Here is a 26432-nt window from a genome sequence, read left to right on the forward strand (position 1 = left end):
TAAGTGGTCAGTAGACTGCTTCTGAGACAGCAAGTCAGAAGGAACTAAAGCCTCTCCATTCATCAGTATGACAGTCGGGTAAAGTGAAGGTTTAGAAAAATCAAGAATTGCAACACCACCATTTCTTTAAGGGACAGTTCACACCAGATGCAGTTCAGTTTTTTTTTCTGCACCAATACAGTCAGTTCCAATCAGTTTCTGCACCAGAAACTGACTGCACTGGTGTGAACTAGAGCCATTGGAATACATGGAAAACACTGCATGCATTTTTAGTGCAGAAAAAAACACGGAACTGAAATGGAACTGCGTCTGGTGTGAACTAGCACTAAATGATCACTTTCATTTGTTCAATGGTGAAGCTAAGCCTCAAGGTAAGCAAGTTCAGAGAAATGTAGTAGGATTCAGTAGTTTTTTTTCTTTTTTTAAGCAATATGGTATGTTTTTATCTGGATACCCATAGAAATATTAAAAGTTTTGCATTAAACAAGACCTTTAAAGTGTGTATAGCCAAAATAGAGTGAGGAAGGATTAGTACCCCCGTGAGATTTGTACTGCTATTTGAATCACTGTTAGTCTCATTTCACATGGGAAAGACTTTGTTTTGCTCAGCAGGGGATCTGTCCGCTGATCCACTTCTGTGCTGAGCTGTCGGATGACAGGTCCATGTCCATGCTTATGCAGAGCAGACACGGACACAGCCCATTCTGCTCTATAGGCAGTTGGATGTAAACAGACCGGCTGTCCTTTTACACCCAACTGCCATCCGATCCAGCCAGCAGGATGGGAACGGATCACCTTCCATTTTTTGGGGGGCGGATCGGGGGGTAGCTGGGTGTAAACGGACTCAAGTCCAACATCTGCTACTCAATAGGCATCATTATTGAAATTCTATATTAAATAAGCTTTCCGATTTGAGCTATGACAACTGTGCAATGACAAGGAGTGATTTAGAAATTGTAATTCATGTAAATAATTTACTTATCAAGTTTGAAATGGGCACTTTATATCACTAAAATCAATTATATTGATTAATATATGGAGAAAAGTGAAATCCAAATAATTTCCTTATTTAAACCGTGATGAAGATAAGTCTTGCAGAATAAACAAGATCTATGATGTAGATTATGAGATTGAAAGCTGACAAAACGGCAACAGCTACCTTTTTATCCCAAACACATAGAATACCAGAGCCGTACCCGCATTCATCTCGCCTACGTGTTCTGCCCCCATATTTTGAGTCAAACTGGAAAATGGGCCAGACGATCACAGCAGAGATGTACAGCAGCACAGCTAAAAGAGCATAAGCATTGAGGAACTTCTCAAAAGAACAAGGCAGCCACCCTGTACACTCTCCAACACAGAGAATAATTACTATAACAGACAGGATGAAACAGATGCAGTACACAGCCAGGCACCATTTCAGTGCATCATGTCCATCATATAGAATGGGTTCTGAAATGAAGACGAAGATGACGCAAGCAATGTAGCTTTCAATGACTTTTAGTATTCCGGGCACAGTAGCCATGTAGCCAGTAACTTCTCCAGGTCGAGCTCTGGTTAAAGACACTTCGATAATGTATGCCAAGGTGGTGAGGCAGGAGAACACAGTCGCTACAACTTGGTAAGTGTGTCTTTCACTGCCGTAGCTCCTATCCTGAAGGAAGAATAGCGGATATATGACAGAAGCCGAGAGGCACATTAGGACGGCAAACATTGCAAACGTGATGGGAAAATTCTTCCAAGATACTGGCATCCGGCTCTGTATCCCTACAAACTCAACAGTTAGGATAATGATGGTAACAACAAAGCAGAAGCACCACGAGAACATGCACATGTCGCCAGTTCGGCCGCTATAGCCTCCTCTGTGGACAACCAAACTGAATGTAACACAGGCGAAGATGACTGCTAGAAGCCGTACAATCCCAACAGGAGATTTCAGGACATGGGTGTTTCCCTCCACGATTTTCCTGCGTTGGACCGACATGGTTGGAGATGTATCTTCTAAAGGAAAAAGAAATGAAAACATAGTTTAGTGTTTATAATGGAAAGCCAAAATGTATTCAAATATATTATTTACATCAACCTTTCCCACACCTTTACCATAGAGGAACCCCTGAAATAACTTTCTGGTCTCAGGGAACCCCCCCTTAAATTTGCATTCAGTGGTGAGGAGCCCCCCCTTTTCAGATCACTAAAAGAATCCCTGGTGTCCGTAGTAAAGCAGATGCTGTTCATTGCTGATGAAACCCCTAGCAACCTCTTGAGCAGGGGTCTTCAAACTATGGCTCTCCAGTTGTTCAGGAACTACAATTTCCATAATGCCTAGTCATGTCTGTGAATGTCAGTGTGTTACAATGCCTCATGGGATCTACAACAGCTGTAGGGCCGTAGTTTGAGGATCCCTGCTCTTGAGGAACCCAACGGTTCCACACAACAGCTGATAAAGGCTGGCTTATGTAACAAAAGTACAACAATAGTTTGTCATGGCGGTCATTTGATTTTGATCAGGCAACACTTCACTTTTGTGGGGGGGAAAAAAAAACATCTTTACGATTGAAATAGATCATATTGTGGAAAAAAAAAAATATGCACAAAATATGTATTTTTTCTTTTATTATTTCTTGCAATAAGGCAAACTGGTCACATACTCACATTTGTGTTTATAGACTGCCCCTAGAAACCTCAAACTGCTTTTCTCCAGATGTCCATGTCCGTTTAGGACTTAAAGACCAGTTAGGCCCCATACACACGTCCGAGGAACTCAACGGGCAAAACACATCGTTTTGCTCGTCGAGTTCCCTGTGAAGCCGCCGAGGATCTCGGCGAGCCAAGTTTCCTCATTGACTAACGAGGAAATAGAGAACATGTTCTTTATTTGGCCCGACGACATCCTTGTCGGCTTCCTCGGCCAAAAGTACACACCACCGGGTTTCTCGGCAGAATAAGGCTCCGATCAAGTTTCAGGCTGAAATCTGCCGAGAAACTTGGTCGTGTGTACGGGGCCTTACAGGCAACCAGAGTTTCATTTCACAAATACACAGCCAAGATCTTTTTACAAACACGAGGTAAACGACTATATAGCAAAATAAAGTATACATAATCGAAATATGGAAATTGCACAATTAAAATATATTTGACTTTATTAGCACACATTTCATAATTCATACAGTCCTAAAAGCCGCTTAAAAGTAGTTCCCTGTGAATACATAAAAGCATACAACACAGATTAAAAAACACTATACACTAAGCATGTCACCCATATCACCAGTCCACAAACTATAATGTTACCAGGAAGCAGAGAATTTACACGTACTGCTATGACCCAGGAACAAAGCCAATAAATAAAAAAAACACATTCAGAAATAACCAATATTATTGATATGACCAAAAAAAAAAGAATTTAATGTTTAGAAGAGTCCGAAGTGTGGTATAATGAAATTGAATGAATGCAAGAGGAGATGGTCAGACTGCAGGCATTCTACAATATATGCTAGAGACTGAATATGCTATAGGAGTTGGACCGGGTACATGCTTCAGGAGACAGCCATAGATCAGAGCCATGTTATGTGTGATGGCTGATGATCACTGCCATTTACAACCCCTTTACAAATCAGTGCTTCCACATTCAATATCTGTACAGCCCCCCTATAATGTTATGTCCTTGATTTTTTCCCTCAGTAGGATCCATTATGAAAAATCGAAAGAAAAAAAAAAAACCTACAATACTACAAACCAGTCTAATAAAATAATTGCTTTACTAGCCTGAGTAAGCACCTAGGTAAGGGAAACAAACTAGTGTCTAATGGCTTTGAGGGCCGCACAATAACTGTCAAAGGGCCATAGACTGGGCACCAGGAATAGAAACAAATGAAAATAATTCAAGTGTTCGCAAATTAATGTTCTAGAAATGCCATGAATACTTAAAAGGTGAATCCATTACCTTTTTACAGAAGAAAGGTGGCGCCTCTCCCCTAAGTCAGTCAGATTGATGTCACATCTAAGACTAGTGAAGGAAACTACTGGCATTGTGCAGCAGGGGTAGCATCGTGTGTGTTATTATGTACCCAATGGGATGTACTTTTAGAGGAGGGATTTTCTTTTAATGTACAAATCATTGCAACGTTGTACTTATGAATAATGTCAATTACAGTAAAACCTTGGTTTGCAAGCATAATTCGTTCCAGAAACATGCTTGTAATCCAAAGCACTTGAATATCAAAGCATTTTTTTTAACAGGTTATAAAAGAGAAGAGAGGTACCTCTACTACACTTAGGTGTCTCTCTTCTTTTTTAGACTCAGTTGTGACATGACGCTACTCTTATATCAAGACATCGCTTGTATATTAAGGCAAAATGTATTAAAACATTTTGCTTGTCTTGCAAAACGCTCTCAAACCAAGTTACTCTCAAACCAAGGTTTTACTGTGTATGTGAAGTGTGCTTGAGGTGATTGTTCTTGAGCAAGTGCACAATGTCCACATTTTCAGGAAAGCTCCCCTTCTTCAAGATGCAAGCTGGCAATTAAGTTTGCATGTGTTGCGCTATATAAGTTTTCATTCATTCATTCACTAATACACAACGTTTTAGAAGAATCTAAAACTACAACAAAAAAAAAAAACTTTGGGCCATATTCTCTCTAAATATCCGCCTGCTGCACTTAGGGCACTTACACTCCGCTGTCCCAACTTACTGGAGCAGGTGTTGTATTCCCCAAACACTTGCTCCATAAGTTGGGACAGCGGAGTGTAAGTGTCCCGGCGTAGCCTGGCGGATCTCCAAGGGGGCGGCTTCTATTCAAATGAAGCGCGCCCCCGATGCGAAAGAACTGGGCATGCGCCGGGCTGCAAAAAGCCCAGTGCGCATGCTCCAGTTCTCGGCGGAAAACGTCAATGACGCCGACGTGTGCGTCATTGACGTAAAGTCGTATTCAAGAACGACTTACGTAAACGGCGTACCCGACGAAAAAACACGACGGGGACCCGACGCCATCCGTAACATGGCCTACGCGAGACTTGCGGAAACTTACCCCTCATATAGCAGGAGTAAGTTTCCGCTTACGCAAACGACGTTAGCGACGGTTACGCGACGCGAACTCGTTCGGGAATCGGCGTAGAAGGATCATTTGCATATGCAAATGACTCCTTCACGTAAATGCCATCTAGCGGCGGCCGGCGTCATTGCATTTAAGATCCGCCAGTGTAAGTGACTTACAGATGGCGGATCTTAAGTGTATCTATGCAAAAATGATTCTAAGAATCAGGAGCATAGATACACTGGCCAAAAAAGGGAGTTACGATGGAGTATCTGACTTACTCCATCGTAACTTCACTGAGAATATGGCCCTCTGTGTATTCTATTGGTACTTTGTGTACTGGTTTTAGCAGTTTGGAGACCACTGCTATAGGAGTTGGAGGTTGGGTACATGCTTCAGGAGACAGCCATACATTGGAGCCATGTTACATGTGATGGCTGATAATCACTGCTTTCACTGTTAGGACCTTGCTGAAGGCGACACACCCCGAAAGCTTGTCCTAACAATTTGGATGTTTGTGCATATAATAAAAGTATCACAGACAGTAGTCAATTGTGCATGTTAATTGTGCAATATATATTATATTATAAATAAATATTGGTATAGCTGGTTCTGTGGCAATTAATTGGTCTCACTGTTACATGGTTACAACAGAGAACGTGCTTAGTCAATTTAAAGATGGCCATGCAATACCGATATAGCATATCAAAATTTCAGTAGGACAATTTAGTGAGCTTTCGATCAATTTTAACACCAGAAAGTCGCTTGGCTATCTTGTTGTTCAAATGAAGATGTGTCTGTCAATCAATCACAGTACACATCAAATTAATTATCTTTTCTAATAGATTGTTTCAGATAGGATCAGGCGTCACTAAATGGTGGACCACGGTCCAGAATGAGTCAGTGTCCCATCCAGGCCACCGCAGTCCCACCATTTAGGAGCCGTTTCATTCCCCATGCCTCCGTCGCTGCCGTTATTACAACAAAGCGGAGAGCGGTAGGCAGAACAGTTGTGGACAAAGAGCGGGAGGCACAGCAGCTTTGGAAGGAGGGCAGGAGCTGCCGAAGTTAATTTAAGTGAATGGTTTGCAAGAATGCAACCAAAGACACTGATCATGTAAGAACAGGATTGTGATATAAAATGAGGGGGGGGGGGGGCAGTAATGTGATGGACCGGAGTCATCGTAAACACGTGATTCAGACCTTAGCTGGAAGAAATATTTTACTGACTGGACTTGGTTCATTTTAATTCAATACCCCTGGGATAGATCACATTTTCAATTAATAATGTATATGTTGCATCATTCAATATTCTATCAAATGATGAATCGCTTATGTGTATTCGTGATTGATCTACATATATGTAGAACCACTTTAAGAAAGAACATGGTAAGTGATCTGCTTCTTCAGAGCAGAAAAAGGCAAGAAACCGCATTAAAGCCTGGTAAAATCCATGTAATGTGTTCGCCATAATGTCGCAGTCCCACCATTACTATTATTAATAATAATAATAATAATAATAATAATAATAATAATAAAAATGCCATAAAACTATCCCCTATTTTGTAAACGCTATAACTTTTGTGCAAATCAATCAATCAATCAATATACGCTTATTGGGATTTTTTATTTATCTTTTCGAAATATATGTAGAAGAATACATATCGGCCTAAACTGTGGGAAATTGTTTTTTTTTAATCAAAAAAACAAAGTGGAATATTTATTATAGCAAAAAGTAAAAAGATATTGTTTTATTCAAAATTGTCGTTCTTCTTTTGTTTATAGCGCAAAAAATAAAAACCGCAGGAGGTGATCAAATACCACCAAAAGAAAGCTCTATATGTGGGAAAAAAAGGATGTAAATTTTGTTTGGGTACAAAGTCGCACGACCACGCAATTGTCAGTTAAAGCGATGCAGTGCCGTATCGCAAGAAATGTCCTGGGCAGCCAAATCTTCCAGGGCTGAAGTGGTTAAGGTTCTCTCCCAGCCACTCCTGACACTTAACATTTTCACCTGCACAGTACTGCCAATCAGAAAAAAAATCTGTAAATGAATAAACTACAAGTCCCATCTACCATGATTACTACACTCATGGTCCATTGACTATTCCTCAAGCTCTGTAACCAAAAGTCTGTACCTCGGTACAGTCAGAGCTGGAAAAGGAGTCAGCAGGAGCCTGGTATTGCACCCATGATCATGGTTGCAATGTTTTGCGGGCTCATGTCCAAAAAAAAACTTTTCTGCAAAGGCTTGTGAATTTTTTTTAAATGAACTTTTAAACAGTGCACCAGGCACTGTTTAAGTATTGCAAACTCCAATAATGTAAAATAAGTTGAATTAATAATGAATATTGACATATCACAGTACTGCCAATTTTCTAATCCAGATCTACAATATTTGTAATTAATGGCATAAACAAAGCACGATCCTGTTCCAAGTTTCCCATTGCGGAGAACTACAGTACATTAACGTCATGTAAACATTTTTAACATCCCTCTAGGACAGCGGCAGACGTACTGAACTGTGTGGAATGAGGCCAAGCCTTCCAAGGAGTGACCTTATATGGACGCAGAATTCCATTTGTGATCATTTTTCAGAAGGCCGCTAGTTAGGTGGAACATATCACTGCATATTAGATTCTAGACTGATGACCAATTGGGGACCTTTTTAATTTTACGTGCAGCTCTCATTTCTTTAAAACTGAAACTAAAATGAGGTTTTGTTCTTCTGTAATGAGTCAGCAATAGATCACGATAGGAGAGATCTACCCCTGCAAGGAGAGCCTCCGTATTAGGAGGAAGGGCTAGGACACCACATCTCTCCATCACATAGAGCAGAGATCTCTTCAGGGGTGGACTGACAACTCCTGGGGCCCCCGGGCAATAGGAGATTATTGGCCCCCAGGCAATAGATTTTGGGGCCACACAGTATACATACACAGTATACACAGACACACAGTATACATACACAGTATACACAGACACACACACTGTATACATACACTGAAAAAGGTACTGGAGAGGCGGGGCAGCTATAATCTTGGGATATAAAAAAAAAGAAGATTTTTACGTACTGTCCCTGGTTTTACTGAGGCTGGCAGCCCTGATGGGGCCCCCTAGTGGCAGTCCGCCCCTGGATCTCTTCATTACTTTAGAGAGTGATAGCTGGACAGGGCTAACACCCATGGGCGTCCGCTCCATAGGGCAAAGGGGGGCAATTGACCCCCCCTGGAAAATCGAGATGGTGTTGAAGAGTCTCGCAGCTGTGGGCTGTCTGAGCAGTCCCGGGACGGATGTCACACAGACACAGCGAGCAGAGTGTACAGGGGGAGGGAACCTGCTGTACCCATGCCGTGATGATGGCTGATTTGAGGTACTGAATGGGATGGGGGAGGGGGGGTCCGTCTGTGATGAAGGGGGGGGATTTGTGCTGAATGGGGGTCCATCTGTGCTGAAGGGGGGTCTGTGCTGAATGGGGGGGGGGGGGGGATGTGCTGAAGGGGGTCCATCTGTGCTGAATGGGGGGGTTTGTGCAGAATGGGGGGTCTGTGCTGAAGGGGGGTCTGTATATTCTCTAGGCTATATTTATATGAGCATGGAGTGAAGCTGAATTATCTCAAGTGCAATTTTACACTGCCAGCTGGCCGCGTTATTGGTAAAGCGCTGCTTTACCATTGTTTTAGCTGCGCTATTTGGCCGCTAGCAGGGTGCTTTTAAGCCCTGCTAGCGTTTGAAGAAAGGGTTAAATGCGACTGTGTATCGCCACTGCGGAAGCGCCCCCCCCTGAAAAAATGTCAGCGGACGCCCATGCTAACACCATCCATTGCATGTCAGTCCACAAAATGCTTTGTTGTCAACCTAGATCGAGAAGGATCGGAGTACACTATTGGGCGAGTCGGGTGCGATGTGGGAACCTGCAGTGGATTAGCAGGTTTCCCGAATCGCACCAGTGTGAACCAAACCTCCAAGCATACAGCCCACCTAGGCTCGTTTTAACACTGGTGCGATTTGGGAACCCTGCGAATTCACTCCGGGTTCCCACATCGCACCCGACTCGCACGGCAGTTTACACTGCCATATGTGAACTGCTGGGGAGTGTCATACAATGGTAATGACACCCCCATTTCAGCTCGCAGATCACACTGCGAACTGACAGTTAGGACATGAATCGGATCGCATGGGTATGAACACCCATGTGATTCTGGTGTGGACCAAAAAAAAGGGTCCTGTGCGTGTTTGGTCTAAATGAGATGCGATTTCAGCCATACAGTTTGTATGGCTGAAATCACATTGCACAGACATCGCATGTGATCTGAACAGTAATGCGGTGCAAATCACTTGCGATCTCGCACAGCGCACTAATGTGAACCAGCCCTAAGTTCATTCATCCTTACTGGGTGCAAGTATAAAAAGTGAGAAATCCGACCCTCCCCCACATAACACATCCTGGTAATACAAAGAAATGTTGCATATGTGATCAGGTGACCTCAGACACACCACATTGCAATATAACAATAATAATAATAAGATCACTCAAGCTTCTACTCTGCCCAGCTCTGACTAAATACATCTCCCCTAATCTCTTGTCTATGTATATTCTGCTGGCTGTTCACTGCACCATACATTACCTCTCACAATGAACTGTGGATCACCCCCATATTATGATAAACATCCAGGAATGTGCATGTATCCAAGCTAGTGCATGAGATATGTAAATAACCTGTCACTCGAAGCAAGGGGACAGAAAGGACTTTTTATTCAGACAGGTTTTTATCTGGAAGTCTGTTCATTTTCACTGAACAATAAAAGTGGATTGCTGGGAGCTGGATTAACTCTGTGTGGCAAGACTGGGCACAGATGATAGGAAATCGTATGCTCTACATTGTGACATCAAAAAAATAAATAAAAATGTTTGGGTTTACATCCACTTTAATTATTTTTAATAAAAACTTTTTGATACTACACTATCTGAGCCCTTATCTCTTCCTTATGAGGCTTGATCGCTGTGGACCTAACAGAAATAGACCTGCTGTCATCTAGCATTCGGCTAGGGCAGGATACCTTAGCGGGAAGGCTGGAGGCGATCTGATCCTGAGAGACAACAGGACTTCAGCTGCTTATATAATCTATGCCATTTACCCCTGCAGGGGTAGTGGTAGCTGGCAAGTGGGGACCCATAAGGAGGAGCACGAAAGTCACCCGATTAACCTATGCCAACAGTTTACACAAGTCACTTTGGAGCACATCGCCTTATATGAATAAATAACATTCTCTGTGGACTTTTTGATTTTTTTGCTAATCATGTTTGTGGTGGATTGAGAACATTTATTAACCTGTTTGCACTTGGCTTATGTGGATTATGGTTTATTATACACACACACACACACACACACACACACACACACCTGCATTTAGTGTATTTATATCATCTCTCTCTTGTACTATTTTACAGGATTTCTATCTGCCTCTTGATAGGAGGCAGAGACTTAATTACATGTTGGATTATTAAAGCGGATGTGCCATGGGAAAAAGATATTAAAAGCCAGCAGCTACAAATACTGCAGCTGCTGACTTTTAATATTAGGACACTTACCTGTCCTGGAGTCCAGCGCCGATCGCAGCAGAGGACGAGCGATCGCTCGTCTCTCTGCTGCTCCCCCCGCCATCCACGCTGAGGGAACCCGGAAGTGAAGCGCTGCGGCTTCACTGCCCGGTTCCCTACGGCGCATGCGCGAGTCGCGCTGTGCCCGCCGATTGGCTCACACGCTGTGTGCTGGGAGCCGAGTGTTCCCAGCACACAACGGGCGACAGACGGGAAGTCAGAAAAACCCGTCTTTTGCCCGTAGCGTGTGGCTGGAAGTGGGTGCAAATGCCTGTCTTCAGACAGGTATCTGCACCCCCCTCCCCCCTGAAAGGTGTCAAATGTGACACCGGAGGGGGGGAGGGTTCCGATCAGCGGGACTCCACTTTAGGGTGGAGAACCGCTTTAATATTTCCACTCACATTCCTATGGAATATACTATTTCTGTATGGTTTCTCGTATAAGTAGTCACTTATCTATTTAATATATATTTTTCACAAATTTGCATAAGTGCATCATGGGAGCTATACCCCTATGTAACCTAGGCAGCGCCACTTACCCCATTCTCTTTACCATAAAAAACCCAGTGGTGATCAAATACTACCAAAAGAGCTCTATTTGTGGAAAAAAAAAGGGAAGATCATAATTTACAGTTTAATATTATTACACAGGATTTAAGTGCCCAGCCGTGGGTCGCGGGCCCGCAACCCGGTCCGAAGCTCTGTGACCCGCTCGCCGCTGGAGTCCGGCGATCGGTCCCCGGAGCTGAAGAACGGGGAGAGCTGTGTGTAAACACAGCTTCCCCGTTCTTCACTGTGGCGCCATGATCAATTGTGTGTTCCCTTTTATAGGGAAACACAATCGATGACGTCACACCTACAGCCACACCCCCTACAGTTAGAAACAGACATGAGGTCACACATAACCCCTTCAGCGCCCCCTTGTGGTTAACTCCCAAACTGCAATTGTCATTTTCACAGTAAACAATACGTGTTAGAGACTTCAAGGAGGTGTGAATTACTGGGCTTGCCGCAATGCATACTGGGAAATGTAGTTCTTACATGAACGAACGCCGCAATCCAGGAAGTGAACGAGAGAACAGAAACTAGAACGGTATTTACTCGTTTTTTTAACAGAATTCTTACACTATTCTGTCTACCTTGCATACAGTAATTTTAGGCATTTTTTTTTTTTCCTTTACAACTCCTTTAACCAGCAGGTGGGAGGGGGATCTACTCCAATGTCACGGCCATGGCAGGCAGCCCAGTACTCCAGGTGTACAGATCCCACGGAGACAAACATCAGCGTGTGATTCAACTGCCTGGCAGGAAATTAAATATCAGATTCCGATAGAGGAAGCTTTAACACTCTTTTCATCCTTATACAAATGTCTCTTGCTATATTAGGCCTCATGCACGCTGGTTTATTGTAACTATTTACCCAGTTTAGCAGTGTTTGGGCATTTAATCACTTCAGCCCCAGAAGAATTTACCCCCTTCCTGACCAGAGCACTTTTTTGCGATTCGCAACTGCGTGGCTTTAACTGACAATTGCGCGATTGTGTGACATTGCACCCAAACAAAATTGACTTCCTTTTTTTCACACAAATATAGCTTTCTTTTGGTGGTATTTGATCACCTCTGCAGTTTTTATTTTTTGCGCTATAAAAAAAAAAAAAAAAGTGACAATTTAAAAAAAAAAAAAAAACAATATCTTTTACTTTTTGCTAGAATAAATATCCCCCATTTTTGTTCCAAAAAAAAATTGTTTTCCCCTCAGTTTAGTAAAAAATAAATAAATAAAAAACACTAAGCGTATATTGATTGGTTTGTGCAAAAGTTTATAGCGTCTACAAAATAGGGGATAGTTTTATGGCATTTTTTTTATGTTTTTTTTTTACTAGTAATCTGCGATTTTTATTGGGATTGCGACATTATGGCGAACACATCGGACACTTTTGACACAAATTTTGCGACCATTGTCATTTATACAGGGATCAGTGCTACAAAAATGCACCGATTACTGTGTAAATGACACTGGCAGGGAAGGGGTTAAACACTAGGGGGCGATGAAGGGGTTAAGTGTGTCCGAGGGAGTGATTCTAACTGTGGGGGGGCTGGGCTACAAGTGACATGACAGTGATCACTGCTCTTGATGACAAGGAGCAGTAGATAACTGTCCTGTCACTAGACTGAACAGGGAAATGCCTCTCTGAGACGATCGCGGGCACGCGGCGGACAGCGAGTCTACGGGACCCGTGGGCACGCTCACTAAGCGCACGGCGGAAAATTTAAAGCAACGTACAGGCATGTTGCTTTGTGCAGCCGTGCCATTCTGCCGACGTATATGTATATGTGGCAGTTGGCAAGTGGTTAATTGGCAAGAATACTAATTTATTGTAGCTATTGAAATAAATAAATGCTGCAGTGCTAAACATGCCTAGCGTTTATGCGCATTTAGACACTTATTTTTTTCTGCCTTTAAAAAGCCTGTGTGCATGGACACAGAGGATAACATGCAAGAGTTTAGAGGCAAAAAAAAATAAAAATAAACCGCCAGATGCCCCTAGGAGCAGCTGCAAAAACATCCAGTGTGCCTGAGGCCCAAGTCCTGCCAGATCTGTATGTTATATACCGAATTTATAGTGTATTAAATATGCTGGTATAATAGGCAAGGCTTTACGAAGAAAGAAACCTGGAAAAAACACTTCAATTACGTTCCTTCTCTTAAAAAGTGACGAGGAGAAGTGTAAACATTCTCTCACAAGCCAGGGATATGAGTCAGAGATATTTCCTGTACAGAGTGAGGTAACCGGCGAGAGAAGTAGATGTGCTGAAACAGAACGATGATGATATGTGCAGCTAGACTTGGGTGGGGCATTTCCTGCCTCACACATGTCTGTGGAGGGAATATTAAAGCGGAGGTTCACCCTAAAAAACAAGGGCCACAAAAGGGTTACGACGGCGTATCCCTGTTTCTATCTATGCGGCTGATTCATAGAATCAGTTACGCATAGATATCCCTAAGATCCGGCAGGTGTAATAGTTTTACACTGTCGGATCTTAGGATGCAGTACCTGCGGCCGCCGCGGGGGGCATTTCTCGTCGTAAACCAGCGTCGGGTATGCAAATTAGCACTTACGGAGATCCACAAAGGTTTTTCCCTTCGTGAAGTCGCCGTAAGTGTTAGTTTGCCGTCGCAAAGATAGGGTACCTTTTACAAAGTGTAAAGTTAGTACACCATGTAAAAGTATACCCGTCTTTCCCGCGTCTCTGTCAAATTTTTTTTAAATTTATTTTTCCCGCCGCAACTCTTTTTTACCCATCGCGATTCACAAAACCTCGGCGCAACGCAACTTCACGCAAAGCACGTCGGGAAAATAGCGTCGGGAGCATGCGCAGTACATCCGGCGCGGGAGCGCGCCTAATTTAAATGGGATGTACACATATTCGCCAGCACACCAAGGATCATTGAAAAAACGTCCAAAAATTTAATGCATAATAGCGATCCAAAAAGCAAAGTTTCGAGGTCACGCAGGACCTCTTCGTCAGGCAAAAGACTAATTTAAATGGGACTCGCCTTGCACCGGACTGATTTAGGATACACCGCCGCAAATTTCCAGGTAAGTGCTTTGTGGATCGGGCACTAACTTGGGCAATTTGCGGCGGTGCAACTTAAAATCGGAAAAGTTACGTTGCCCCCGCTGTTTGTGGATCTGGCCCCAAGTTTCTACCATGCCATTCAGCATACTAGCGTCGGCTAAAGTATGCCTTTATTTTTATTTTTTTGTGCCGTACTCACAGTTTAATCCCTTAGTTAAATTTCAGACACCCGCGGGGAATGGGCGTTCCTATGCAGAGGGGAACATGATTGATTGACGGATGGCTATGGCGCGTCATGCTTCCCGAAAATAGCCGGAGTAGGACTCGGCCCTTTAAGGGCGCTATACGGCGCCTGCGCACAGACTAGGAGCTGACTGCGCAGGCGCCGTGAAGAGCCAAGTCCTATTTCGGCTATTTTCGGGAAGCGTGACGTGCCATAGCCGGCCGTCAATCATGTTCCCCTCTGCCTAGGAACGCTTACTGAAACTTAACTAAGGGATTAAACTGAGTACGGCGCAAAAAAATAAAATAAAGGCGGTGAACCCCCGCTTTAAAGCACATCTCCAACCAAAAATAAATAAAAAGCCCATCAAAGAAAAAAATAAAGTTTTTGCTGTAATATTGGTCTTCAATACAGAGATTTCCCCCTGCGATCATTTCTTTTCTGCTGCTGTATATCCTCAGTCTGATGGTCAGCATCATAAAGAAGCACCAACACCTCCAGTCTTCATTTTTTTCATCTTTGCATCTGTTACATTTTCTGCCATTGCCGTTTTAACTTTGTGTAGCACTACCCCCGGAGGAGCTGCTGGTTTGTTTTTGGGTGGCACATTTACCTCGTGGCTCTCCGAATTCCTAGGGGTGAATGGTGCATATAGCAGTAGTAAAGGAATGTCCGCAACAGGTGTCTCTTTCTGTGCTCTTTATTACCCAGCCGGGCAAAACAATAAACTGTTGGCGACAGGACCCAGGTCCCCAAACACTTTATGACAATACCATACATATAAGCCTTTAAAATTAGCACTTTTGATTTCTCCTATAGACTTTTAAAGGGTGTTCCGTGGCTTTTGAATTGCTGCGAACACTGCAAATTGTTCGCTATTCGGCGAACACCTGATGTTACGTTCGACTCGAACATCGGGCTCATCCCTATTAACATATGTAAAAAAAACAACGCACAGATGCGAACCAGCTCCGATTTTACACTGACAGCTGTCAGAAATGCTGGGTGCTGCGACAAAGTAACCTCAGGGCACATGGGTGGGGATTACACCTGGCGAAAGGAAAGAAAGAAAGAAAACTCCGGACTTGGATGGGGGCCGGGAGAATAGATTAGCTGTGACAATGGAGGATCTGGGGGGTGGTCATGGAAATTGCATTACTGGAGAAGGGTGATGTACTGGGGAAAGGAACTTTTAGAGACAGGTATGCCATAATATACCAATATGCTTTGTATACTTCCACATTATGGAAGAGCTCCTGGTGGCATACTTCACTTCAAATGCCACACATGTTATGTACCCAAGTGTGTGTATATATATATATATATTAGACTCCTGTCATCCCTTCTACCATGGGAAAGGAAGGATTTGAACTTTAGCTTTTATTGATGTACATGCCTTTCTGTCCCATTGATGACTACACCCTGCATTTATTGCAAACATGTTACAGGGACAGGAAGGGTGGGGAAATGTGGTCACAAATTGTACTACTTCAGCGTGATTCTAAAGCCACAGATCACCGATTTTTGCACCTACGAATTCAATGCAGCTTGTGACTTAGTCTAAAGTGATTGTAAAGTCTCGTTTTTTTTTCTATTAAAATAACAGACATGTTATACTTGCCTTCTCTGTGCATTGGATTTGCACAGAGCAGCCTATATCCTTCTCTTCTCTGTGCCTCTCCGGTGCTCCTGGCCCCTCCCTCCTGGTGAGTGCCCCCACAGCAAGCAGCTTGCTACGGGGGCACCCAAGACAAACTGCAGCTCCTTGTGTCCATTCAGACACAAAGCTGCGGTTTGGCCCTGCCCCCTCTCTCCAATTGGCTAACTGACTTTGATTGACAACAGTGGGAGCCAATGACTCAGACTCCAGGACGGCCAAGATACTTGTGGACATCGCCGAACAGAAATGGGGCTCAGGTAAGTATTAGGGGGGCTGCTGCACACTGAAGGCTTTTTCGCTTAAGGCCTAATGCACACTGGACATTATAATAACATTATAAAAACATCAGTAGCTTTGCAGTGAGCTTTTCAACATTTTTGCAATAAAGTTTTTCAGCGTCAGCGTTGTGTTTTTTTTTTTAATGGGATCAAAAACATTAAACGCTGGTGAGAAGCGTTTGACAGTATCAGTGTTTGACGGTCGAGCGTTTTTACAGCTGAAAAACTTCTCAGAACCCACTAGTTTTGTTTTTTACAGCCAAAAACGGTTGATAACAGCCTATGTGTGCATGGACACATAGGATAACATGCTGGAGAGTTTATTAAATGTAGGGAAAAATGTCTGAAGCCAAAAACAGCAGCTGTAAAAACATGCAGTGTGCATGAGGCCTAATGCATAGAATGTATGAGCCTGGGTTCACACTTGTCCGACAAACGCTCCGACATTGGGAGCTCATGTCGCATGAAAATTAATGGTTTCCCTATGGGAGCCGTCTTAACTGGTCCGACTTTGAAAATGCTCCCTGTACTACTTTGGTCCGACTTTGATCCTACTTCAAGCCATTGAATATCATTGAAGTCGGACCAAAGTAGGAGCCTTGTCCTTACCATCTGACTTTTGACATCTGACATGTGATTACAGCAGCAGTAAAAGGAATTTCTCACACTGGGATTGTTTTGATTGGTCAAAAGGACAAGCCAGACTAAGCCAGACTATCACAAAGTTGGATCAAAGTAGTATCTTGTTCATTCAAGTCGGATGGATGTAGGAACAATGTAGGACTGATGTCGCAGAGCAAAGTAGGATGAAAGTCATATGACTGTCGTGTAGTATCAGTGTAAACCCAGCCTCAAGATAAAAAACCTTCTGGACTTTACAACCCCTTTAACAGAGGTCCAATCAAGTTGCAATGAAAATCTGAAAAAGTAATGCAGGAACCTTTTTCAAAGTTGCTGCGACTCGGTGATTTTAACAGTTCCATTGCTGGCAATGGGGTGCAAATTGTCATGTGTTTTGGAACTATCAAATCGCATGAGAAATTGCACCAGTGTGAACAAGGGCTTTTTTTGTGCAGTGGTGTGCAAAAACAAAACACCTAAACGTATAAAAAAATGGCACTAAAAGGGTGTGTCTCATGTCCACTCCCCGAAGGAGTAGGACCTTACCCTGACCCCCTGGCGCACAAGGCTACTGACTGGGGCAAGGCTTAACTTGGTCCATCTAGCCAAATGGCCTGGTGGACCCCTCTCCTCATGGTCAGCCGAAGCAGACCAATGAGTAATAAGTGAGGGGCTCTAATGAAGAGAGACCTCCTGGTTCAGGGGAGGAAGGAACCTAATTGCCACACATCTTCCCCCTAAATTTCAGGGTAAGCCTGAGGATCCACATCTTCCAACTTGGTGAGAAAAGAAACACAAGCAAAAGTGCAAGTGACAAACACAAATGAAAAAATTTTTTTTTAAAATTAAACAGGTGCACTGGCTAGGCCCTGAGGCCTGGTAACAAAAAGTGGCCCAGGCCAAAGAGGGGCAGTGCAGAAAAAGCAGAAGTTCCATGGGCATGTGCTCAACTCTCACAGTGGGTTTCCAACACCTAAGTGATACTAAGAGCACCCTGGGACAACCAACTCCCAGGGGGCACAGCACTGCAGATTCTTTGCCTTCCCAGCCAAGGCCAAACAATGTAGACCCATTCGAATTAGGAGGCACTGGGCCCCTCCAGTCTTCCAGGGGGAATTGCTCTTGTTCCCCACATCCCATAGGTGCCATGATTTCGGTTTCAGCTAGTAGTACCTTTCAGAACCCCCATCATACAGCAGGGACACTTTAGAGCAAAAACAAGTAAAAAATGCGCAGTAAAACCAATGCATCAAATCAGCACAATAGGTACACAGGAGATGGACAGTGTCAGCAAGCAATCAATTACAAGGTCTGACAAGAGGGGTTAAAAAGTCTGCAAAGTGGTAAAGTTTGATGGGGATACACTCTCAGGGCTGCCGTCAGAGGGGAACAGAAACCATGTTCTAATTCTATAAAAGACAACAAGGGAAGAGGCGCCTCTGGGTGTAGTAGTTTAAAACATAATTTATTGTAAGCATAGGTATTGGTCACTCACATTTTAGAGGTGGCAGGTAGGCATGTAAAAAATTCCCAGGGAGGGAAGGATATCATCCGGTCCATCGCTCACTTCCTGGTCCTGCTGGAGCACTGTGTTGTGAGGTTATCTTCTCACCGCTGATGAAAAAAGCCAGCTGTGATAGGAGATCCTCAAAAGAGGCTTGGAATGCTGGTGGAAAGCAGGCGGAGGATGATGACGTCACCGGGTATGCGGCACGTTTCCGAGTGAACAGGCAGCGTGTGACGCGGCTGCCGCACTCCTTTCTAGAGCCAGCCATTCCTACCAAAAGGCCAGAATGACAGCACCCCTACTGGACACGGAGAACAGATACTACACTTGGTCATAGCCAAATGGCCAAGAAGTGATCCTTCTTGGAGAGCCGTCACAGGAACAATTGTCCTCATTGGAAGATTTCCTTTCTATTCATGTTCTGATAGCAACTCAAAGTTTTGATTGCGAGAGATAAAGATGAATCTCCCTGGGGATGGGGACAAAGACACCTAAAAAAACAGGATAGAGCCAGACACCTCGGCACCAACAGCTTGAAGCTGAGATCTCTGGTTGAATTCAAAGTACCAGATAACGAGAGAGAGTCAGGCCCCGTACACACGGCCGAGGAACTCGACGTGCCAAACACGTCGAGTTCCTCGTCGAGTTCTGGGATGAAGCCGCCGAGGAGCTCGGCGGGCCGCCTTCTCCCATAGAACAACGAGAAAATAGAGAACATGTTCTCTATTTTCTCGACGAGTTCCTCGGCGGCTCCATCGAGCCAAAAGTGTACAGACGACAGAGTTTCTCGGCAGAATCTGGGTTTTGACCGAGTTTCTCTGTGAATTCTGCCGAGAAACTCTGTCGTGTGTACAAGGCCTCAGACTGTTCAGAGCTTACTTCAGTGAGGGACAGAGGAGCTTGTGGCTGCAGGTCTCACTAGGAGAAGGCTAGAAGATGCATGGAACTGCGGAGACAGACATTGGTATTGGTTTGCGCTTTGCTGCCTGCACTGCTGGGACTTGTAGTTCGGTATTGTATATGTGGCTTTCTAGACACTGGGACTCTGCTCTTCCTTCAGCCACCGACTGGGTGGTCCTGAAGCTGTGGCCAGGACGCAGAACCCTCCAAGAACCTGCTATGGGTTTGTGAAGGACCTCCTTTTCTCTGCCTGGACTTCCTCTGCTGAGGCTACTGCTGGTTGATGGGACCCTAAAATCTTGCTGTACCAGTTCGCTGCCTGACTCAGTTTGCCTGGAATGTGGCCCTGGACTGAACACCTGCTGTACTGGATTGCGGCATGTTACTCTCTGTGCCCAGACTGTTGCCCTTTGACCCTGGATTAAGTCATTGCTGTACCAGGATGTTACCAGCCCCTGATGTGCCTGTATTGTTGGCCTGAACTTAACCCCTGCTGTACCAGATTGCAGCCTGTTACTCCCTGTGCCAGGACTGTTGCCTTACAATCCTGGACATAACCCCTCCTGTACCATAATGGGGCCTGCTACTCACTGTGCCCGATTTGCTGCCCTGTGGCTCTAGACTAAGTCCTTGCTGCACCAGATTGCTGCCTGTTCCTCACTGTGTTTGAATTACTGACCCGTAGCCTTTCCCTTGTCTGACTCCCTGGTTTTTCAGCCTGCACCAATAAACTCCTTGGCCAGGGGCCCTAAAACCACTCTTGATCTCCACGTGTTCTGTTCCACTCACTTCTCTGTCACAGTGTTCCTAATCCCTCACCACTCTAGCCAAACTTAAAAAAAAAATTGCCTTTAGTTATGATTAATAATTAACAAACAAAAATGTAACATAATCACAGCTTACCAGTTTTTAGATGTGGTTGCATTCATTTAATTTTTTTATGGATTTTTTTCCTTTATTTTCACCTACTTTCAGCCAGTAAGTAATTTTTTTACTTCCTTTAAACAGACCATTCTGTCCAGCAAAAGTGGCAGCTAAACAAACCATTTAACATTGATAGGTGGTGTTCTGCCTCTCCAATCAAAGCACTGAAAGTGTGATCTCTGTAACTTACAGTTGTAATGAGATATCGATAACTCAATCTTAGCTGAATTAGCAGACAGTGACTCAATCAAGATGACACCTTGAAGATCTTATGAAGTTTAAGCCATAAACTGTGAGGATCTTACAACAATGAACATTGGATTGGTCAAAAGATCTTATTGTGATCCACTACGAGACATGAGGCTGAGATGCATTACTGGGAAAATGAACAAAAGGGTGGAGCTAACTATACGGGTAAAACTGAGCTACAGAAAGGGGAGGAACCAGGCACAGAATACAAATAACATTTAAAAGGCATATCACAAGCATGTGAAACATGACAGGTATCCTTACATTGGCTCAGCTTTTATTCATTTATGTAAAGTCTTTATCCCAAAAGGGGGGGGGGGGGGGTTATACTGCAACTGCTTATAAGGTATTAGCTGGAGTTTGACTTTAGCCAAGTACATCTAATACTACCCTCTCCCCAGACTGACAATACCCCTGTCCAAAAGGGGTATTGTCTAGGGTGGAGATACCCCAAGAAAGGAAGTGTGTTAGAAAGGAAGTGTGTTACTTGCTGATTACCCAGTAAAAATTTAGGAAGAAAGTTAAACTATTGCAGCTTCCAAATTTAAGAATCTGCACACTGCAATAGATTACATTTTTATTTTTGGATCCAATACCATGTTAAGTCTGTCCTGCAAGTAGAAGGCAGAAAGAGTCTTTCTAAAGACTTAGACCATTAGTATTGACAGTCTATGCCAGACCTTACAAGAGCCAGGATCAACCTTTCAGACACATACTGAAAGCACCCTACTGGAACAAGCACTAGCTGCATGGGCTGAAACAACATATTTCTTGGCATTCTATTACACATTTTGCAACTAAACATGTTCTTTCCCTTTCTTCTTACTGCCAATTGCTTGGAAGCTATGCCTGCTCAACAGATGTAGGGCTTGCTCCCTGTGCGAGTATTATACGCAAGGTACCTAAAAAAAAAATATATATATATATATATATATATATATATATATATATATATATATATATATATATATATATATATGTTATTATATTATTAAATGCATTTAGAATTCAAGCAGTGCAAGTACCGCAATTTGTCTTGGTATTAAACCTTTTGTAGTCCACTCTACAGCAGAGCTCAGCGAAGGGAAGGCAGAAGCAGCACAATATACCAATAAGGCATGCTGATAAGAGATGAGAGTAGATTGAAAAAATTATCAGCTTATCCATGTGCCGCATCCCCTGTAACTGCCCAGGAACATGGTAGGGGTGAAGAGGAGACCTGTATCCCCTACCCGCCAAACAGTACTTGTGCTGACTTGTAAAGGCGTTGTAATCTTGGAATTGGATAGCCAAATCACTCGGCCTATATATCTACTTCCATTAGAGCTGCACGATTCTGGATAAAATGAGAAGCTTAGAATAAAGATCACGATTCTCGGAGAAACATCATCTTTCACATTATACAAACAAATTGGGCTAATTTTACTGGTTAGTTTCATTGAAGTGTAATTTTTCCTAAAAAATTAGCTTTTGAAAGACCGCTGAGCAAATACAGTGCGACATAAAATATTGCAACAATCTCCATTTTATTCTCTAGCTTCTCTCCTAAAAAAAAATACCCGTATTTATCGGGGTATAGCGCGCCCCCGCGTATAGCGCGCACCCCTAAACTTGCCCCGAATTCCTGTGAAAAAAATATTTTTTGTACTTACAGTTTTGGTGTCTTCCGCGGCGTCCATCGGCGGCCTCGTCGGGTCCGGCGTCCGTCTGCGGCTTTAGGTGTCCTCTTCATAGGGTCCGGCGTCCTTCTGCGGCGTCCTCGCGTCCTCCCCGCTCGTTTCCCGCGCCGAGTTTGAATACTGCGCCGACATATACCGAGCGCAGTACACTCGTGTATCGTCGGGCAGGCTCGGCTACTCACACGCTGACGTCCTGTACGTCCAGGACGTCAGCGCAAGAGGCGCCAAAACTGCCCGAAGATACACGAGTGTACTGCGCTTGGTATATGCCGGCGCAGTATTCAAATTCAGCGCGGGAAAGCGGGTATCGGCATATACCGCGCACCCACGATTTTGCCCTGATTTTCAGGGCAAAATAGTGCGCGGTATACGCAGATAAATACGGTATATTTAATGTTTGGGGGTTCCGAGTAATTTTCTAGCAAAAAAAAAACAAAACAGTTTTTTTGTTTTTTAAAAGCGTCCCTAAACATTTTTTCAAAATGTTGGCAACCTTGCAGGTGTATAAATGTAGTAGGGGAGTATGTTGAAAAAGAAATTCAGTTTCCACTCCTTGAAATTTGTTCTTTTTATTATATAAAAACTCAAAAGTCTTGGTTTGACTTGAATGCCCGTCGTAAATGCCGATTGAATTTGTTGGGATACGCTAATTTGGCACTTGGCTAGGTGCTCCGTTTATCGAACAAGGTTGTTTGTGGCCAACTAGAACAGATAACTTGATGCAAAAAAGGCTGAACAATCTGCAGAGTTCAGAGAATTTGGGGAAAAGTAGAGGACTAATCTGTGGGAGGATTGCAGTGTATAGCCCATGACAGCTAAACATGTGAGACTAATCATTTCCATAACCCCATTATCAGGGCTAGGAGGTCATTCTACTGTTTCTCAATACATTCTTCTATGTATGACTCACAGCAAAGAAGAGAGCAAGGAATGCACTGGCTCAATGCAGCTTCCAGACAAATGGGATGCACCAATTTTTTGTCACCCTGTGCTCTTTAAATGCAAGGACTCATTCTTGCTGGTAGTTGGAATATTTAATATTTGCAAACAAAACAAAGATTTCCTTTTTAGAATAATAAGCTGTCAGGTTAGTAAATATTCCCAAACTGGGTCTCTTTTACGGCCTTCTGCCATTTTGTTCCTCAAGAGAGGAATAAAGCACTTCAATCTATGTGTAGGAAGATCACAAGATTTATAAGCTGCTTAGGTTTCACTTTCATTTTTACTGCTTGCCCTTCCTCCTCACACTTAGAGCCTGGTACAGATGCATTTCTCTTCAAACAATTATACAGTTTGAAGTGTACATAGATTTGCAAAACAAAGGAATATTCCTGAATGTTGTTTTATCTCATGGTTACTGCGAAATTGTGTGAATGCATCAATGCAGTGCATGTTATCTCAGCTTGCATTCATTGAATGAGTTTACCAAAAATGTAAATATTGCAGAATATACAGCCTCATGGTACATAACTAAGCTCAATTTCATGCTGAATAAACTCAATTATTAATGTATTTTAAAATAGATTTTTTACTCCAAAAGCCTTTTATTAAAATTAGATTTAAAGAAAAAAAAAAAAAATATATATATATATATATATATATAAAATAATAATCATTAATTTTTATCCACCCTGAGCCCCACTGACTTGAATGGGCGACTTTGACTTGGCAAACTGTTAAATGTGCTTTGGCATGTGTGGGGCTATAGTCCCCACTCGCCGACTGTAGGTTATATTTTCAGCGCGTTGGGGGTGGTTAAAGTCATAGTTGTAGCTGCTCACTTTAGGACACTTATCTGTCCAGGGATCCCAAGATGTCAGCACCTTAATCCGATTTATCCATCAGCTTTGGGGGAAGGCGCCAACATTGTAATTTCCTGCCATTTCCTGGGACCTGTGTGTGCTGCAGAAGGTAGCGGGAGGGGGGGGGATCTGGAGGGTAACCACCCCCCCAAAAAAGTGGAGGGGGAAGGGTGCAAACAAGCAGAGCTTCCCCTGTTGGGTGGGGCTCTGCTTTAAGCATAAAAAGCCTGCAGCTCTGCACTGCAACCATGTGCATTACACGCAGTTGCAGCAAGATTGAGGCGCAGACCCATTCAGTTAAAGGGGCCGTATGGGCAGTGGTACTGCCTGCTGAATAAAACCTGTTGCATAATTTTTTCTCTGCCACTGGTAGGTTAACTTACGGCTCTGTGGTCGAGGGGGGAGCAGTAAAGCTGAGGCTCAAACACTAGTTTCTACCACCTCTTGCCCACCTGTGTAAATGGAGACATCTCCTGTGGGCAGCAAGTCTGCAGCCTCTGGCAAGGTCTTCAGCGTTTGTCAATTCCGGGATTGTCAAATACCTGGGTCTCAATCCATGCACTGTGGTCTCTACAGGACTCAGCAGTGAATTATGGGTATGCAGGCTGATTGATGGCTAGTTGCAGGGCCGATCCTAGGGTCACAGGCGCCTGGGTGCAGAAATATTTCTGGCGCCCCCACATGGGCATCGTCATTTTACTAACTCCTGCCCTTTACAAATGTTTCTATGGCAAGGACTCAACCACAGAGATGCCCCCCACAAAGTCTTCATTAATCTGGGATCCTTACGTGATCTCTTAACAATAAACAAAATACAGGAGTACTTTATTGGGACCTGGGGGGGGGGGGGGGGCCTCTGTGATGGACACAGAGAGGGCTTCTGTTAGATAGTCGGTTAGATGTTTGGCACCCCCACCTCTGCAGGCGCCTGGGTGCAATGCACCCTGCCTAGGATCGGCCCTGGCTAGTTGGTGTCCACAACACACAAAAGCTTATCATTTTGCTTCAGGTACTTGAACGTCAAAGATGACAGACCACAGCCCAACCATTCTGCATGTACACATGTGTCAGTGGAGGTATAATCACAGACCACATACATGTACCACAACCATGGTTCTGTCCGCTTTGGCTGAATGCACTTGTTCTGAGGAGAACCCCAAACCACAATCTTCTTACACTAGTTTGGCAGAAGACTGCAATCATTACTCTACAGAGTTGGTGAAAAATAAATTTCCTGAGATAATGAGTACTAATGAAAACCGTCTGCCGAGAACACTAGCAAGGCCAAAGCTTCTGGCCTCGCCTAAAGCTGGCAAACATCGAAGTATACAGACTCAGCACATAGTGTAAATAGGAACTGTCCAAGGATTTATTTTTACATCCAACCCGGAGACATACAAAGCCGTGTCACATTGCACACTCAAGTGGAGAAGACCACTTTTTCTCTGTTACCCTGCCTGCCGATTGGACAGCCAAAGAGCAGCAGCAGACCAATGAGGTTATCCCCCTGCTTTCTACTTTTATTAGCTTATTCCCCATCAGTGCATTGGCAGGAAACACTTGATTGGCTCCTAATGCGACTTGTCCCTCATCCAGTCTTCTGGTAGAAGCGGATATCAAGCCACATTCAGGTATTTACACCATTTACATAAAAAAAAAAAAAAGTCCATGCCCCAATTATACTCATATTTCCAATGCTGCTCCTGCCTCCATGTAGAATACTTGTTTATACCATGTATGAGGGCAGCATGCGACTCTCTCTCTCCCCCCACCCCCCAGCAATAATGCATGAAAAATCCAACAGGCTGGTTCTACTTCACTTGATGGATCAACTTGTGTACATCAGCCTGCCCAGACATGCTTTGAATCTCGGCTAATCCCTGGTGAACTGGCTATGGCAAGCTTAAGGCCCCTTTCACACGGGCGGACCAATTAGGTGGATGTTTTTTTAGGCGGACCTGAACAGACGCTCCCGTGCACCTCGTTGGAGCCACAGATGTCAGCGGTGACATCCCCGCTGACATCCGACCCGCTAAAGTGTGACGGATGGAGACCCTATTTTCCCATCCGTCTCACAGATTGGATGAAGGCGGACTCTACGGTCTGTCTTCCGCCGATCCCCCATAGAGGAGAGCAGCCCTCTGACAGGTCAGTCCCTGCACAGTGTGCAGAGACAGACCCGTCATCTGCCTGCTCAGCGGGGGGGGGGGGGGGGGTCGACTGAGCAAAGCGGAACCCGCACACGGGCACGTCCGTGTGAAAGGGCCCTGAGGCGGGAGCAGAGCTTTTTTTGCTGGTAATGTTAGTTTAACTGGGATGGGGCCTTCAGAAACACGCTGTCACATTGCCTATCCTGTAACCAACAGTAATCAGA

At 43.9% G+C, this 26432-nt stretch overlaps 1 protein-coding gene and 1 pseudogene across 1 annotated transcript in view; both read right to left on the reverse strand.

Annotated features, from left to right (window-relative positions):
• Positions 1–417: 417 nt before the first annotated feature.
• MYADM (myeloid associated differentiation marker) overlaps positions 418–26432 on the reverse strand; it is a 39838-nt gene continuing 13823 nt past the window's right edge. Inside the window, exon 2 of the mRNA XM_040325673.1 lies at positions 418–2001. Within this exon, the coding sequence (XP_040181607.1) occupies positions 1070–2001 (932 nt within the window). The 3' untranslated portion in view covers positions 418–1069. The remainder of the gene's footprint in view (positions 2002–26432) is intronic.
• LOC120916616 lies at positions 18710–18861 on the reverse strand (annotated as a pseudogene).

The sequence above is a fragment of the Rana temporaria genome, chromosome 10 (assembly GCF_905171775.1).
Source record: "Rana temporaria chromosome 10, aRanTem1.1, whole genome shotgun sequence".
NCBI lineage: Eukaryota > Metazoa > Chordata > Amphibia > Anura > Ranidae > Rana > Rana temporaria.